Source organism: Trichosurus vulpecula, chromosome 5, assembly GCF_011100635.1.
Source record: "Trichosurus vulpecula isolate mTriVul1 chromosome 5, mTriVul1.pri, whole genome shotgun sequence".
Taxonomy (NCBI): domain Eukaryota; kingdom Metazoa; phylum Chordata; class Mammalia; order Diprotodontia; family Phalangeridae; genus Trichosurus; species Trichosurus vulpecula.
Genome location: NC_050577.1, coordinates 146,044,688 through 146,061,003, shown reverse-complemented (window position 1 = coordinate 146,061,003; position 16,316 = coordinate 146,044,688). Strand labels below are relative to the sequence as shown.

The window sequence follows — 16,316 nt, the reverse complement described above, 5'->3', positions numbered from 1 at the left end:
AGTTTTTGTTTCTATTTGCTTCTTATACTTTCTAAAAAGTAATAAATAGAAACAAAAAATTTCAATATTACATAGTTAAAGCATTATTTTTAATATAAGTAAGAGTATATTTGAAGGGGAAGAAAAATATAAGACATTGTTGTGAGTATCAAATAATACCACAGAAAATGAAATAGTAAATACATTAATAGGATAGATCAAGATATTGTTACTGGGGGGGGCGGAGCCAAGATGACGGCTGGAAAGCAGGGACTCGCTTAAACTCCCCGCCAGGTCCCTCTAAACACCTATAAAAATGGTTCTGAACAAATTCTAGAACTGCAGAACCCACGAAATAGCAAAGGGAAGCAGGGCTCCAGCCCAGAACAGTCTGGGAGCTGAGAAGAGCAGAGCAGAGCCCAGCTTAAGCTGAGCCAGGACCAATCAGATTGGGATCCGGGCAGAACAGGCATAGTGCCCTAAATCAGTAAGCTGTGGTAGTTACCCGACTTCTCAACCCAGAAAAACCAAAGACAACAGAGAAGGTTAGTGGGAAAAGCTGCTAGGACAGAGTGAAAGGAGTTCAAGGTCGGCCACCACCCTGGGGGTAACAGAGGTAGTGGAGCTCTGAGGCTGCTTACAGAGCCACAGCTACAGTTGCCTCTGGCCCCAGGCCCACCTGGTGGAAGGGATTAAGGGGAGGATCAAAGCAGGAGCGCACCTGCTTGGATCTGAGTCGTGGTCCATGTTGGGGGTTCTTGGGGGAGGAGAAGTGCTGGTGTGGCAGAGCTTTCTGTGTAGAAGTAGCTCTGAAAATAGCAGCACAACCCGACAAGCTTGGGACAAAATACTCTCTACTCTACAAGCAGTCATACCCCAACAAAAAGCTCAAGGGTCAAGCAGTTGGCTGGGAACATGAACAGGCAGCGAAAATGCTCTCAGATTCAGACTAAGACTCTGGAATCTTTCTTTGGTGACAAAGAAGACCAAATCATACAGCCAGAAGAAGTCAACAAAGTCAAAGAGCCTACATCAAAAGCCTCCAAGAAACATATGACTTGGTCTCAGGCCATGGAAGAGCTCAAAAAGGATCTGGAAAAGCAAGTAAGAGAAGTAGAGGAAAAATTGGGAAGAGAAATGAGAGTGATGTGGGAAAACCATGAAAAACAAGTCAATGACTTGCTAAAGGAGACACAAAAAAAATACTGAAGAAAATAACACCTGAAAAAATAGACTAACTCAAATGGCAAAAGAGCTCCAAAAAGCCAATGAGGAGAAGAATGCCTTGAAAGGCAGAATTAGCCAAATGGAAAAGGAGGTGCAAAAGACCACTGAAGAAAATACTACCTTAAAATTAGATTGGAGCAAGTGGAAGTTAGTGACTTTAGGAGAAATCCAGATATTATAAAAGAGAACCAAAAGAATGAAAAAATGGAAGACAAAGTGAAATAACTCATTGGAAAAACGACTGCCCTGGAAAACAGATCCAGGAGAGATAATTTAAAAATTATTGGACTACCTGAAAGTCATGATCAAAAAAAGAGCCTAGACATCATCTTTCAAGAAACTGTCAAGGATAACTACCCTGATATTCTAGAGCCAGAGGATAAAATAGAAATTGAAGGAACCCACCAATCACCTCCTGAAAAAGATCCCAAAAAGAAAACTCCTAGAAATATTGTTGCCAAATTCCAGAGCTCCCAGATCAAGGAGAAAATACCGCAAGCAGCCAGAAAGAAACAATTTGAATATTGTGGAAACACAATCAGGATAACACAAGATCTAGCAGCTTCTACATTAAGAGATCAAAGGACTTAGAATATGATATTCCAGAGGTTAACGGAGCTAGGATTAAAACCAAGAATAACCTACCCAGCAAAACTGAGTATCATGCTCCAAGGCAAAATATGGATTTTCAATAAAATAGAGGACTTTCAAGCTTTCTCAGTGAAAAGACTAGAGTTGAATAGAAAATTTGACTTTCAAGCACAAGAATCAAGAGAAGCATGAAAAAGGTAAAGAAAAAAGAGAAATCATGAGGCACTTACTAAAGTTGAACTGTTTTGTTTACATTCCTACATGGACAGACGATCTGTATAATTCATGAGACCTCAGTATTAAGGTAGCTGAAGACAACATACACATATGTATGTGTGTGTGGAGAGGAAGGGAGGGAGGGCACACGGTGAGTTGAATATGAAGAGATGATATCTAAAAAAAAAATCAAATTAAGGGATGAGAGAGGAATATATTGAGAGAGGGAGAAAGTGAGAGATAGAATGGGGTAAATTACCTCGCATAAAAGTGGCAAGAAAAAGCAGTTGTGTTGGAAGGGAAGAGGGGGCAGGTGAGGGGGAAAGAGTGAATCTTGCTCTCATCGGATTTGACTTGAGGAGAGAATACCATACACACTCAATTGGGTATCTTACCCCACAGGAAAGAAGGAGGAAGGGGATAAAAAAGGGGGTATGATAGAAGGGAGGGCAGATAGGGGAGGAGGTAATCAAAAGCAAATACTTTCAAAAAGGGGCAGGGTCAAGGGAGAAAAATGAATAAAGGGGGACTGGATAGGAGGGAGCAAAATATAGTTAATCTTTCACAACCTGAGTATTGTGGAAGGGTTTTACATAATGATACACGTGTGACCTATGTTGAATCACTTGCCTTCTTAAGGAGGGTGAGTGGAGAGGGAAGAGGGGAGAGAATTTGGAACTCAAAGTTTTAAAAGCAGATGTTAAAAAAAAGTTGTTTTTGCATGCAACTGGGAAATAAGATATACAGGCAATGTGTAATAGAAATCTATCTTTCCCTACAAGAAAGTAAGGGAAAAGGGGATGAGGGCAGTGGGGTGACAGAAGGGAGGGCTGACTGCGGAATGGGGCAATCAGAATATATGCCATCTTGGAGTGGGGGGAGGGTAGAACTGGGGAGAAAATTTGTAATTCAAAATCTTGTGTAAATCAATGCTGAAAGCTAAAAATATTAAATAAATAATAATAGTGGGAGGAAAAAATGATACTGTTATTGATGTGGAAGTTATCCCAGAATCAACTGTCTAGAATCGGACCATCCACTTGCCAAAGTAAAGATAAGAACTGATTTTAAAAAAAACTAGCAGAAAAATGATAAAAGGATATGATGCCAGCTGAAGCAATGTAACCCTAAACTACTCAAGTAATAAGCAACGAAAAAGGGGACATAGACAACACAAATAAACAACAACATTGGTTATAATATTTTTACACTGAAGTTTAAATGATGTAAATATATTTTCACAAGAAAATAGTCACAGGGTATCATAATTAACAAACATGTCTTTATTTCTCAAGCAGAACAATCTGGTAGCAAAAGGCTATAATGGTTTAAAATATAAACTCATTATAAAATTTTTTGAAAAAAAACCTAGAATTAGAAGAATGTTTAGACTTTATCTAATACAACACTCTATCTAGGGAATATATTTTGTCTAATATACTCAAAAAACAGAATTTGTCCATCCAATTCTTGGGAAGCTCTAAATATTAGGAAATTCTTCCTGAAATTATTTCTACTGAGGCTAAATAAGCTACAAATTCTATCCCATGGATCCGACTCTACTAGCAAAGCATATAAGTGATTAAATCAGAAAGTTACCTCATCTTAAGGTGCCATGTCAGTTTGGAGATGATGTTTTTATTCAGGCATAGTGAGAAATGTTTTCTTATACAATTATGTGAAGGTCATTAATAGAGAAATATCTTCTATCATGAAGACACAGAAATGTACCTTCCCTTATCATCCATATACAGAGTTAATAAGTAAATGATACTCAGAAGTAACAGCTTCCTAACCATTAAAATGTGCTTCAAAAGTTATCAATCAAGAGTAAGCATATCTAGCACATACCAATATCTTTCTGGAATTGTATGCTTTCACAAAAAATTGCATGTTATTTTACTTTACTTCCCCCAAAACATAGAAGCACAGACACTGAATCTATTTAAATTTATTAATTCTGAAATACTATATAGTAATTTTAAAACTTGCTTCTTAAGTGTTGGTAGAACTATGAATGGGTGTGTCTGTAAAGTGCTTAGTGCAGTACCTGGCACATAGCAAATGCTTAATAAATATGTTTCCTTCCTTCCTTCTATGTTTTTTTCAGTATAATTTTTTTTTTACCTGAGTCTCCACTCCTTGCTCAAGTAAACGTTTAGCTTGATTTTCAACCTCAAGTCGAGCTCTTCCAACAAAAAGCAGATCATTTTCTATCACTTCTATTCCAGAGAGATCAATTCCTTGAGAAAGATAATCTATTTGGAAAAAAACCACATATTTAAAAATTTTAGAATTGAAAATGTAAAAATAGCAAAACATTTACTATCATATGTAGCATTTAAATTACACAAATTATAATTAATTTTATTTTTTAAATTTAAAAATAGATGTTAAAAACAAAAATTCTTTTTCAGACCAATAAATCTCCATAGTTATTAGCATGTCAAAGTAACATGAAATCTATTTTTAGAATAGATTTTGGTGACATTTCTGGCTTTCCCATCTTCTAGCTATCCCCCTTAATTCCTCCCTCAGCCTAGAGACATTTCTTTTGGAAAAAAAAAAGACACTTAATCCAGAAACTATATGAACACTATTACAAAACACTTTTTACACAATTAAAGTCAGATTTAAATAACTGAAAAATATTAAGTGCTCAAATGTAGGCCAAGCCAATATAATAAAAATGATAATTCTACCTAAATTAATTTATTTATGCAGTACCATACCAATCAAACCACCAAAAATTATTTTATAGAGCAAGAAAAAATAATAAAATTCATCTCAAAGAACAAAAGATCAAGAATATCAAGGGAATCAATGAAAAGAAAAATGTAAAGGAGGGTGTCTTAGCTGTACCAGACCTCAAACTGTACTACAAAGCAGTAATCATCAAACAGTCTGGTACTGGCTAAGAAACAGGGTGATAGATGAGTGGAAAAGATTAGGTACTGAATATACAGTACTAAATGACCATGGAAATCTGGCATTTGATAAACCCAAAGATACAACCTTTTGGGACAAGAACTCCCTATTTGACAAAAACTTCTGGGAAAAGTGGAAAGCAGTTTAGCAGAAAACAGGTATAGACCAGTATCTCACACTTTATACAAATAAAAGGTCAAAATGGGTACACAATTTAGGCAAAAAGGGTGATATCATAAGCAAACTAGGGGAACATAGAACAATTTGACTCTCAGATCTATAGATAAGGAAAGAGTTTATGATCAAACACAAGACAGAGAAAATCATATGAAGTAAAATGGATAATTTTGATTACATTAAATCAAAAAATTTTTGCACAAACAAAACCAATGCAGCCAAGATTAGAAGGAAAGCAGAAAACTGGGAAAACATTTTTTACAGCAAATTTCTCTGATAAAGGCTACCTTTCTAGAGAACTGAGTCAAATTTGTATTAAATTTAAACAATTATTATTGAGTTGATTCTAGTGATGATGATTCCAGAGAATCTATATGAAGCATGCTGTCTACCTCCTGACAGAGATAATAATAGATTCAGGGTGCAAAATGAAACATGTTTTTTGAGAATGGCCAATGAGGGAATTTATTTTGCTTTTTTCCCCAGTTAGGAGGAAGAGAAAATATACTTCTATTATTTAAAAATAAAATATTAATTGAAAAATCAAAAATAAACATTATCAACAAATTTGTCATTATCCACGACAGAGTCAGACTTTTGAGATAGAAGATTTGGTCCTTCCACAGCAGGAACTGTCATAAGATTTATGAATTTTTGTTTTCTCCTGCATATTTTCTTTTCTTTTCTTTTTTGATTACCCTCCTTAGAGATTCTCTAGCTTATCAATGTCCTTCCAAAATCATAGTTCTCAGAATTGAACACAAAGAAAGGCAAAAGACATTCCTTGCCTTCAAGGAGCTCACAACTTAATGGAGGAGACAACATAATAAATAAGTACAAATAAGCTATATATAGCCTAAATAGTAAAGAATTAACAAATAGGAAGGCATTAGAAATAAGAGGGACCAGGAAAGGCTTCTTGCACAAGTGGAATTTTGGTTGGGACTTGAAAGAAACCAAGGAAGCCAGGAGGCAGATAAGAGGATGGAAAGCATTCTAAGTAAGAGAGACAGCCAGAGAACATACCCAGAACTGAGGGATGGGAGTGTTTTGTTTGTGGAACAGCAAGAAGGCCAGTGTCACTGGATCGAAGAGGACATGGTAGGGAATAAAGTGTAAGAAGACTGGAAAGGTAGGGGGGGAGGGGTATTAGCGGGGAGTTAGTGAGGGGGTGTTAGGGTTTTGAACGCCAAACAGAATTTAATTTGATTTTAACTTAAAACAAGAAATTAATAGGACACTACTAAAGTTTATTGAGTGGCAAGTGGGGGGTAATATGGTTATACCTGCACTTTAGAAAAATCACTTTGGTGGTTAATTGGATGATGGAATGGAGTGAGGAGAGGCTTCTACAGGTAGACTTATCAGTAGGCTATTGTAATAATCTAGGCCGGAGGTAATAAAGGCCTGCACCAGAGGGATAACAGCATCAGAGGAGAGAAAGGGGCATATTTTAGATGCTACACAGGTGAAATTGACAGACCTTAGCAATAGATTGGATGTAGGGGTGAGAGATGGTGAGGAGTCAAGGATGGAATCTAGGTTGCAAGCCTTGGGGACTGGGAGGATGATGGTAACCTTGACAGTAACAACAGCGTCTGGAAGGTGAGAGAGTTTGGGGGTTTAGTTTTGGAAATGATGAATTAAAGATGTCTACTGGACATTCAGTTTAAGATATCTAAAAGGAAATTGGAGATTAGAGGCCAGCAGAGAAGTAAGGGATGGATGGGCAGATTTGAGGATCATTAACATAGAGATGATAAATAAATGTATGATAGCTCGTGATATCATTATACATTTAAGAATTCTTTCACCTCTATGACAGAACAATAATGATTATGACTGATGATTTGATAAAATACAAAGAATACCATGTTCCCTGATGCAACAACATTTATTATGGATGGACCAGACCCATCAAGTAAAACCATGCTAAGAGTCTTTTTAAAGATAGCTATATGAAATAATATTGAAATAGTTTCTAGAGAAATCAAAGAAAAGAAAATCACTGATGATTTGTGACAAACATAAGAGGTTGAGATTTCTTAAAGTTTCCATGGGCAATGTAACTTTGCCCTTTGATATTAGAGCTAAGGCAATGGATTCTGAAATGGAAATGTAGCATAATTCTGGATAGACAACGAGGCAAGCAATTTAAAGGTCAGAGAAATAAATATTAGAGGGAACGTGGATTCAAGGTGTCAGGAAAATCACTAGAGAAAAAAAAGAATAGCTTAAAACAGTGTTAAAATTAAAATATTATTCTTAAGAAAATGAGTTTAGGTTTTTGATAATTTAATTAATATTTTTAAAAGTCCTTTTTAATTTACAAAACAGAAGATGTATACCAACATCTAAAAGGTTTCCTATTCTTCTTCAAGTCAAAGTGAAAGATGAAGTAGAACAAATTAAAAGTGTGGACTACTTAAATTTATAAAAATCTAATGAATGATATTGCTTATTATTCTGGTAAAAAAAATACTTTACTTGATATTGGTAGTATCTCTTCCAATATTTCTTCTATATTGACATTTGGTTTGAATTACATTATACTGACATGGCATGAGGTACATGAATGAGGTATAAAACTTTTAATGGCACAGTTACAAGTCATTTTTGCCTCCTAAATCTCCTTTTTCCAATTTGTCTTGTCAAACACAAAGTTCAGTTGATTCTGCTTTCACAATGCCTCTTCTTCAATACCAGTTTTGCTGCCCTAGTCTAGGCCCTCATTATCTCATAGAAACAAATTTCTGCAACAATCTCTTAGATGTTTTTCCTGCTTCTAATCTCCTTCCAATCAAATTCATTCAATAGGCAACTGCCAAATATCTTTCTAAAACATAATTTCCCTACTTAAGAACTTAAAATGGTCTATCACTTGCAAACCAAATTCCTCAGTTTGGCACTCCCAGATTTTTACAATAATCCAGTCCTACACCTTGAGATAAGGCTTGCACGCAAGTCAGGTTGGACTTTTTGCTACTGGCACTTACTTAACACATCATACTAAATTTTACTTCTGCTCATGCTGTACCCACACACTTATACACACTTTCCCTATTGGTATGTGTTCTCCATAACAACTAGCACAAAACTGAGGAGTAGGGGCTCAATTTGTTCACTGGCATATAAAAGTACATCCATAAATAAGAAAACAAGAGGAAAAGAGGAATAAAGCTGAAGAAAAGTTATTTGGAAATGAGCCTGAGATAGCCTGATAAAGGGTCTTATTGTTTCAAGTGTACAAGGTAATACAAACTAATTGCTAATGAAGTAAGAGGTGACTATAATTTTGCCTGGGGACCAGAGCAGTGTTTTCATTGACACAGGGAACTCCTAATAAGGAAAGTCCTAATAATGCAGACATACTCTGCAACTTCAAGCCTTAGAGAGTTGAGAGATTAAGCTACTTACAATAGCACAGTCCATGACAGAGACCTTGCGACTTCCTCACTGCAAAGCCAGCTCTCTAACCACTATTTAAAGCTGCCTTCCAGCATTATTAGCCCAACTGTCATTAGCAAATCATTTATATAACAAGAGATGGCAATGATAAGAATTCATAATATAGAGCTCTTTAATTTATAATCTTTGAAAATAGCTTGCTCTCTTTAATTTAGGAAGGCTAAACAGCCTTCCTCTGAAATCACGCTTATGAAATTATTTTGTTTTAGCTTGGTAATATAAATATCATTACTAGTTAAATTATCAAAATTTTAATAGCATTCAAGTTAATAAGGTTTTATTCAATACCTCTAACATTTTATAAAATGATAATAAACATTTAAAAATCCAAGCAACATATTTTTTTGGTTTCTACAGTATTTCACATTGGCTTCATTTCAAGTGTCTCACCTAAATTATATTAAAAATTCTACCATGTTCTGTGATATTTAATTCTGCCAATTGAAGTATTTTCTCTTCAGTTTTACAAAACAAGTTAGGAAATCCACTGAAGGTTCTTTTGAAATGATGCCAAGTGACATCAGTAATCACAGCAGGTAGAGAGCTTTTTGAAATTCAAGCTAAGTACCATGTTCAAGTGCAAGCTGAATCCATGAATTGAAACATTTTTGCAAATAAATTACTGAGCATTTTCTGTTTTAAGGCAAAGCAGGAATCAAAAGTTTCAGTGATTCCACAGCCAATCAAAAGACTCATTGCAGTCACAAGTGAACTTCAATATATAATACAAAGTCAAGTTAAATTTAATTTAATTGAAAGAAAACAGGATGAGTAAAATAAAGTAGAAAGAATGGAAAGGAAGCTGCTGATCAATCCATATGGTTTCAGAGTATGGCAAATCTACAAATCTATAGCTCTAGTTCTCACCTCTTAACTGACTCTTTTGTCCTGTCTCCAACTATCTTTTGGCCATTATTTATAATCCTGTACCCTTGCAAATAAATTTTTTCTAAAAATTAACTCAATTCAATTCAGTGAATATTTACCGAATGCCTAATATGTACAAAGCACAATGTTAGGAACTAAAGATACAAAGATATAGATACTGGGACACACACACACATACACACACACACACAATTTTGCTAACAAGGATATTACAATCTTGTAGAAAGAACTGATAAGTAAAAATAATGATAGAAACAAAAATGTAATATATTACAGGAAAGATCAAGACAAAGTGCTACAAGAAAAATTTGGTCACTTAAAAGCTGTGGGCTTCAGGAATGACTTTGTAGAGGAAGGGATAGATAAATATGCCCTTGAAGGGACAGAATTGAACATATGAAGATGGAAGGAGGAAGATCGCATTCCAGGGTGTATAAGCAAAGCCACAAAAACAGGTGAGGGTAGGAAGAGAATAGGATAAGAAAAACAGACAGTCCATTCCATTTGGAATGCAGGATCTGTGAAAGGGAGTGGTATGTAAATAATGTTAGAAAAGTAGACTGGAACAAGTTATAAAAGGTTTTGAAGGTCAGAGAAGTCACTAGAGGTTTTTTGATAGTGGAGTGATGCAATCATAACAGTGTGCAAAGATTATTCTGGCAGTTTTAAGGATACAGTGTAGAAGGAAAAGACTAGAAGAAAGACCAGAATTAAAGGTGACAGGCTTCTGAATTAAAGTGGTTGCAGCAGAAGTGGAAATGGAGAGGCAAATGTGAGAGAAGGGGGTTGTATCTCTACTCCGAAATTCAACCAAATCTAACTGAAATACAGATTAAGCATTTACTATGTGTATGGTGCAATGAAAACTCAAAATAAGTCAACAGTATAATATGGCAGCCAAAATACTTGAAGCATAATTAACTAGTTATTACAGAAAAAAAAGGTTCTAATATGCACTGGTACGTGAAAATATATCTGAAGTACTATGTGTGGTTCTGTGAAACAAACTTTAAGATGGACACTGACAAAATGGAAAAAATCCAGAAAAGGTCTGTAGGGTATTGTCATCACTGTATATCATATAAGAAACTGGGGATGGTCATCCTGTAAGAGGAAGACTTACAGGAAATGAGAGACATCTTCAAAGATATGTGTATATATTGTATACATATATATAATATATATAATATTGTATATGTGTTATATATTATATATACACATATGTATATAGCTTTTACCTATAAAAGAGATTCAATTTATTTTGAGTAGCTCCAGAGAGAAAAGATAGTACTAAAGAATACAAGGTAGGAGGAGGCAGATTTTGGCTCAACATAAAGAATATTTTAAGCATCAGAGCTGTATAAAAATGAAACTAGCTGCCTTGTGAAACAGTGAGTTCTCCAATATTGGAAATGGTTAAAAAGAGACTGGATGACCACTGGCATGGATGTTGTAAAGGACATGTGCTAGAATGTTGGATTAGATGTTTTTTGAAGACCTTCCAGCTCTAAATTCTATGTCTTTAAGAAGCAATAAGTAGAAGATGCCTTATAAGACAAAGGAAACCTAGAAATTATGTACTCCTGGAATATATACTATATGTACTCCTGGAATCTCAATGTGCTTTCAAAATTCAGCAGAGTAACAATAACAGCAGAAATAGAAATATTTTACATTTCAATGTAAAGTATTATAGTCTACAAAATACATTCACAGGTTAGCATTTCATTTAGTCCTTACAACAACCCAATGAGGGTAGATAGAGCAGGCATTATCTCTGTTTATAAGTGAGATATCGGAGGCTTAGAAAAATTAAAGCCAGTGATTAATATTACAAAGATAGGAAGCAGGAGGGGCAAATCTCAAATTCTGATGTTCTGACATAAAGTCCACTTAATCATAGCTCCTCGTTTTAGAGGTTCATAGGATTTGCTGCTGGAAGGGACACAAGGGTCATGTATTCCTCATTTAAAGATGAGGAAACTGGTTTGGATGTAAGTAACTTACTTAATTAAAGTCACAAACTACATAGAGGATTTGTTACCTCCTTTATGGAACTTAGAACTGATGTTAATATTGCTGCACTCACATTTTTAAGGAAAATTTCAGTTGCCACAAAGAATGTTAATATTAAAAACCATTATTCTAAGGAATAATTGCTCTTTGGACTTGATCCATTAAAGGTAGCATAGATGGGGAGAACATGCCTGGTGAAGAAATTACAACTGGATAGTAAACTGCTTAAGTAAGGTTCACGCAATTTGACAACTCAATTCAACAAAAGTTTATTCAATTTGCCCACTGGGAGATCAGACAAAATGCCTCAAAGATAAAATGAGGCTCAGTTGGGAGTGACATAACAGCCCAGCAGTTGGCTGAGAAACCACAGCAGCTGATCAAATACGCTGCCATCAGGGAAAGGGCAGCCCAACTTAAGCAGAAGCAACACATAATAAATGAGGTCATGAAATGGATCGACTCTTCCTCTAATGAGATTCACTGGGTGCTGAAATGATATGAGATGATTATGGTGCAAAATGTGGTAATATATATGACCACCATCCAAGGATGAAAATCAAGAAGATAGGGACAGTTAGGTGGCACAGTGAGGAACACCAGCCCTGGAGTCAGGAGGACCTGAGTTCAAATCCAGCCTCAGAAACTTGACACACTTACTAGCTGTGTGTTAAGCAAGTTGCTTAACCCCAATTGCCCTGCCTTCCCCCCCTCCAAAAACAAAAACAAAAAACAAGCAAAAAAAGAAAATCAAGATTGTTAGTTCACAAAAGACACTATTAATGAAAAGCACTAATGTTTCAATCAAGTACATCATACTTATTACAAATTATTTCTTAAAAACAAAACAAAAAAATCCATCCTGCTAAACCCTCATGGAAAACAAAGATATAAATATTTAACAGTACTTTTTACCATTTCAAGTTGAACAGGAAAATAAACCCAAATCCAGTGGATTTTTCCTACATCACATAGAGAATAGATATATGAGGTAGAGTTATATAATATTTTATGGTCTACCACAGAGGTGTCAAACATGTTGCCCATAAGCCAAATTTACATGAGAACTTGCCCAAACCAGATTAAAATGTAACTGGGAAATACTTAACAAAAAATACAAATACAACAGACCACAGATATTGTTAATGTGAAGTTTTCTAAAAGAATATGTGGCCCACAGGTTTTGGAAAGGACAGAGGGGATGCTAGTATGCTAATTAATACAATGATGCAAGACAAGTCAAAAGACTCATGATGAAGAATATTTCCAGAGAGAGAACTGATGAACTCTGAGTGCAGACTGAAGCATATTTTGTTCACTTTCTTTATTTTTATTTATTTTTCTTGCTGTTTTTTTGCAACATGGCTAGTGTGGAAATATTTTGTATGACTTCATATGTATAACTGACATCATATTGCTTGCCTTCTCAACTGGGGGGTGGTATTGGAGGGAGGGAGGGAATTTGAGATTCATTTTTAAAAATGAATGCTATAAGTAAATAAATAATGATGGGGGAAGGGGTGGAAATCTCACCAAAACCACTCTCAAAGTGTTTTTAGCTTAGTAGGACTTGCCAGAGTATGTATTCCACTGACATACTGTTTAGAATTCAGGGTTGGTCACCTCCACACCATGATAAAGCAGTGGAATAGGACTTTAGTAAAGAGAATGTCTGGATAAGGAATTTCCAGGTTATTTGCTAGGAAACAGGAAGCCACTAGAGGTTTCAGAGTAGCAGAAAGAGCAATAAGAGTGCAATTAGAGGGGCAGGAAAGTGCATTGCGTAGGGGATGGACCATTAGGAAGCTATTGCAATAGTGAAGATAAGAGGCCTAGAGTAGGGTAGTTGTAATAGGAATGGAGTAGAGGTGGCAAATGCCGCAGAATCACAGAACTGGAAGAAAAGTGTGTAGTCACGTAGATCGACCTCTACATGAAAGGAATCCCCACTGTGCCATACCCAACAAGTGGTTCAAGAATGGACATTTTTCCTATGCCATTGAAAACCTCTGATACAAGCCATCCTGGAGTTAAAATTTATAGTATTCCCAAAGAAAGTCAAATTATATAATATTTATGAAGCTTAGTGAAAGTTCAGTTAACAGAACAACCTTGAATTTCTGAACATAGTTCTTTAAAATATTTGAGTACCCTGGAAGATAATTTTCTTAAAACCATTCAATCCCTAAACTTGCTCCATCCAAGGAGTGTCCCTTTTAACTGGCCAAGGGTGAACTCAAGAGACACTTCTAATGCTGAATTAATCAAAGACTTTTCCCTTTACTTCATCTGATTATTACTCTAATCACTTCAGGATGTGATGAAAAGGGGTACTGCTGCTAGGTCGATTAATTAAGGGACCCCCTGTCTTTGTGCAGTCACCATCCTAATTCTACCTTCGGGAAAACAGATCACCGCTGAACATTACTCTGTTTTCTAAAAGAAAGTGGTAAGGTCTTTGGTAAGTAATTTAAGAAGTATTTAATGAACATATTGTTTCCTTATAGGTTTGAATGATAAGGATTTTTTATTCGGTAAGAATAGGAAGAACTTCAGAATGGAGTTTTTGTCTTATTTTAAGAAAAAAGGAGAGGCCTTACTTAATATGCCTCTATCAGATAAAAAATGCATTTTATTCTACATGTGCTACGAAGAAAAAACTTTGAAAGAATATATAAAGGGAAAAAAACATGAAACACCAATTTTCCTAAGCTTTTCATGGATCAAGTACCTGCCTAACACCCTGCCATTCCAGACATGTTTTTAAATTGTTCTGTGTACAGAAACCATTAACTGTTACACGGAAAGACAAAAATTCTTCTTCCTTTAAAAAAAATTACCAGTTTTACAGGAAAGATCAAAAATGGATCATAGCTAGTTTGGAGACAAAAAAAACTTGAACTAATCCATACACTTAAAGCAGTGGAAAATAAGACTATCATGGAAAAGAATAAAAAAGGAACTGAATTAATTTAGTTTGCAGAATAAAAGAAATTCAAATGGAAATTTTAAAGTCCAAAAAGGGCTACTGAAGAGAGGCTGACAACGAGCTGTTCTTTATCTCAATTAAAAATAAAACAAAATGAAACAGTCTTAAACTACATAACACAGTAAGTAAGCATAAGGAAACATATAAGGAAAACCATGACAACAATATTTGTTCAACACTGGACAGGAACAATGAAGGTGGCTGTGGAATATCTCCTTCTACACAGGATGAATTCTTATCTGGAATGATTTAAAGAAGTCCCACTAAAGACAAAGCAATAAAATGTTCATAGCAATTTTAAGATAAGTCATACATGTTTAAAATTAAATCAGTATCAGTAAGAAATAATAGTGCCATTATCTCCATCTTGCATTGATAGCTTTTAATTTCTCAAAATTATCTAATTTTACCTTCACAAGTTTAATTTAATAATTATTTTCAAAATTATTATTTATTTATTAATATTTTTAGTTTTCAGCATTGATTTCCACAAGAGTTTGAATTACAAATTTTCTCCCCATTTCTACCCTCCCTCCCACTCCAAGATGGCATGTATTCTGATTGCCCCATTCTGCAGTCAGCCCTCCATTCTGTCACCCCACTAATCCCCATCCCCTTTTTCCCTTACTTTCCTGTAGGGGAAGATAGATTTCTATGCCCCATTGCCTGTATATCTTATTTCCTAGTTGCATGTAAAAACTTTTTTTTTAACATCTGCCTTTAAAAGTCTGAGCTTCAGGGTCGGAGCCAAGATGGCGGCTGGAAAGCAGGGACTAGCATGAGCTCCCCACCAAGTCCCTCCAAAAACCTATTAAAAATGGCTCTGAACCAATTCTAGAACTGCAGAACCCACAAAATAGCAGAGGGAAGCAGGGCTCCAGGCCAGGACAGCCTGGATGGTTGCTGGGTGAGGTATTTCGCACACGGAGCTGGGAGCGGAGCGGAGCAGAACCCAGCAGAGCCCAGCGTGGGCGGCGCGGACCAACCAGACCAGGAGCCGGGCAGAGCGGGCCCTAGTGCCCTGAACCACTGAGCTGTGGCAGTTGCCGGACTCCTCAACCCACAAACACCAAAGACAACAGAGAAGAACTGCAGAACCAACAAAATAGCAGAGGGAAGCAGGGCTCTAGCCCAGGACAGCCTGGATGGTCTCTGGGTAAGGTCTATCCTGCACGGAGCTGCAAGCGGAGCAGAGCAGAGTGGAGCAGAGCCCAGCATGAGCGGCGCAGACCAACCAGACCAGGAGCCGGGCGGAGCATGCCCTAGCACCCTGAATCAGTGACCTGCAGCAGTTACCAGACTTCTCAACCCACAAACACCAAAGACAACAGAGAAGGTTAGTGGGAAAATCTGCTGGGGACAGAGTGAAAGGAGTTCCCAAGGTAGGGCAGCTACAGAACTACAGCTGCAGTTGCTTCTGGCCCCAGGCCCACCTGGTGGGAGGAATTAAGTGGCGGATTAGAGCAGGAGTGAAGAGCCTGCTGAAGATCTAAGTCCAGTCCGGGTTGGGGGTTCTTGGGGAAGGAGGAGTTCTGGTGTGGCAGAGCTGGCGCATCCCCCCAAGCTTGGAACATAGTACTCTTTACTCTACAAGCAATCATACCCTGAAGAAAAACTCAAGGGTCAAGTAAGTTGGCTGGGAACATGGCCAGGCAGTGAAAATGCACCCAGATTCAGTCTCAGACTTTGGAATCTTTCTTTGGTGACAAAGAAGACCAACACATACAGCCAGAAGAAGTCAACAAAGTCAAAGAGCCTACATCAAAAGCCTCCAAGAAAAACATGAACTGGTCTCAGGCTATGGAAGAGCTCAAAAAGGATTTGGAAAAGCAAGTTA

The 16,316-nt window shown here is 36.5% G+C and overlaps 1 protein-coding gene across 1 annotated transcript in view; it reads right to left on the bottom strand.

The window, feature by feature from the left end:
- The window catches only part of COG5 (component of oligomeric golgi complex 5), a 368,496-nt gene that overhangs the window by 189,840 nt on the left and 162,340 nt on the right, over positions 1 to 16,316 (bottom strand). Inside the window, exon 7 of the mRNA XM_036761810.1 lies at positions 4,141 to 4,271. Coding sequence (XP_036617705.1) covers positions 4,141 to 4,271 — 131 coding nt within the window. The remainder of the gene's footprint in view (positions 1 to 4,140; positions 4,272 to 16,316) is intronic.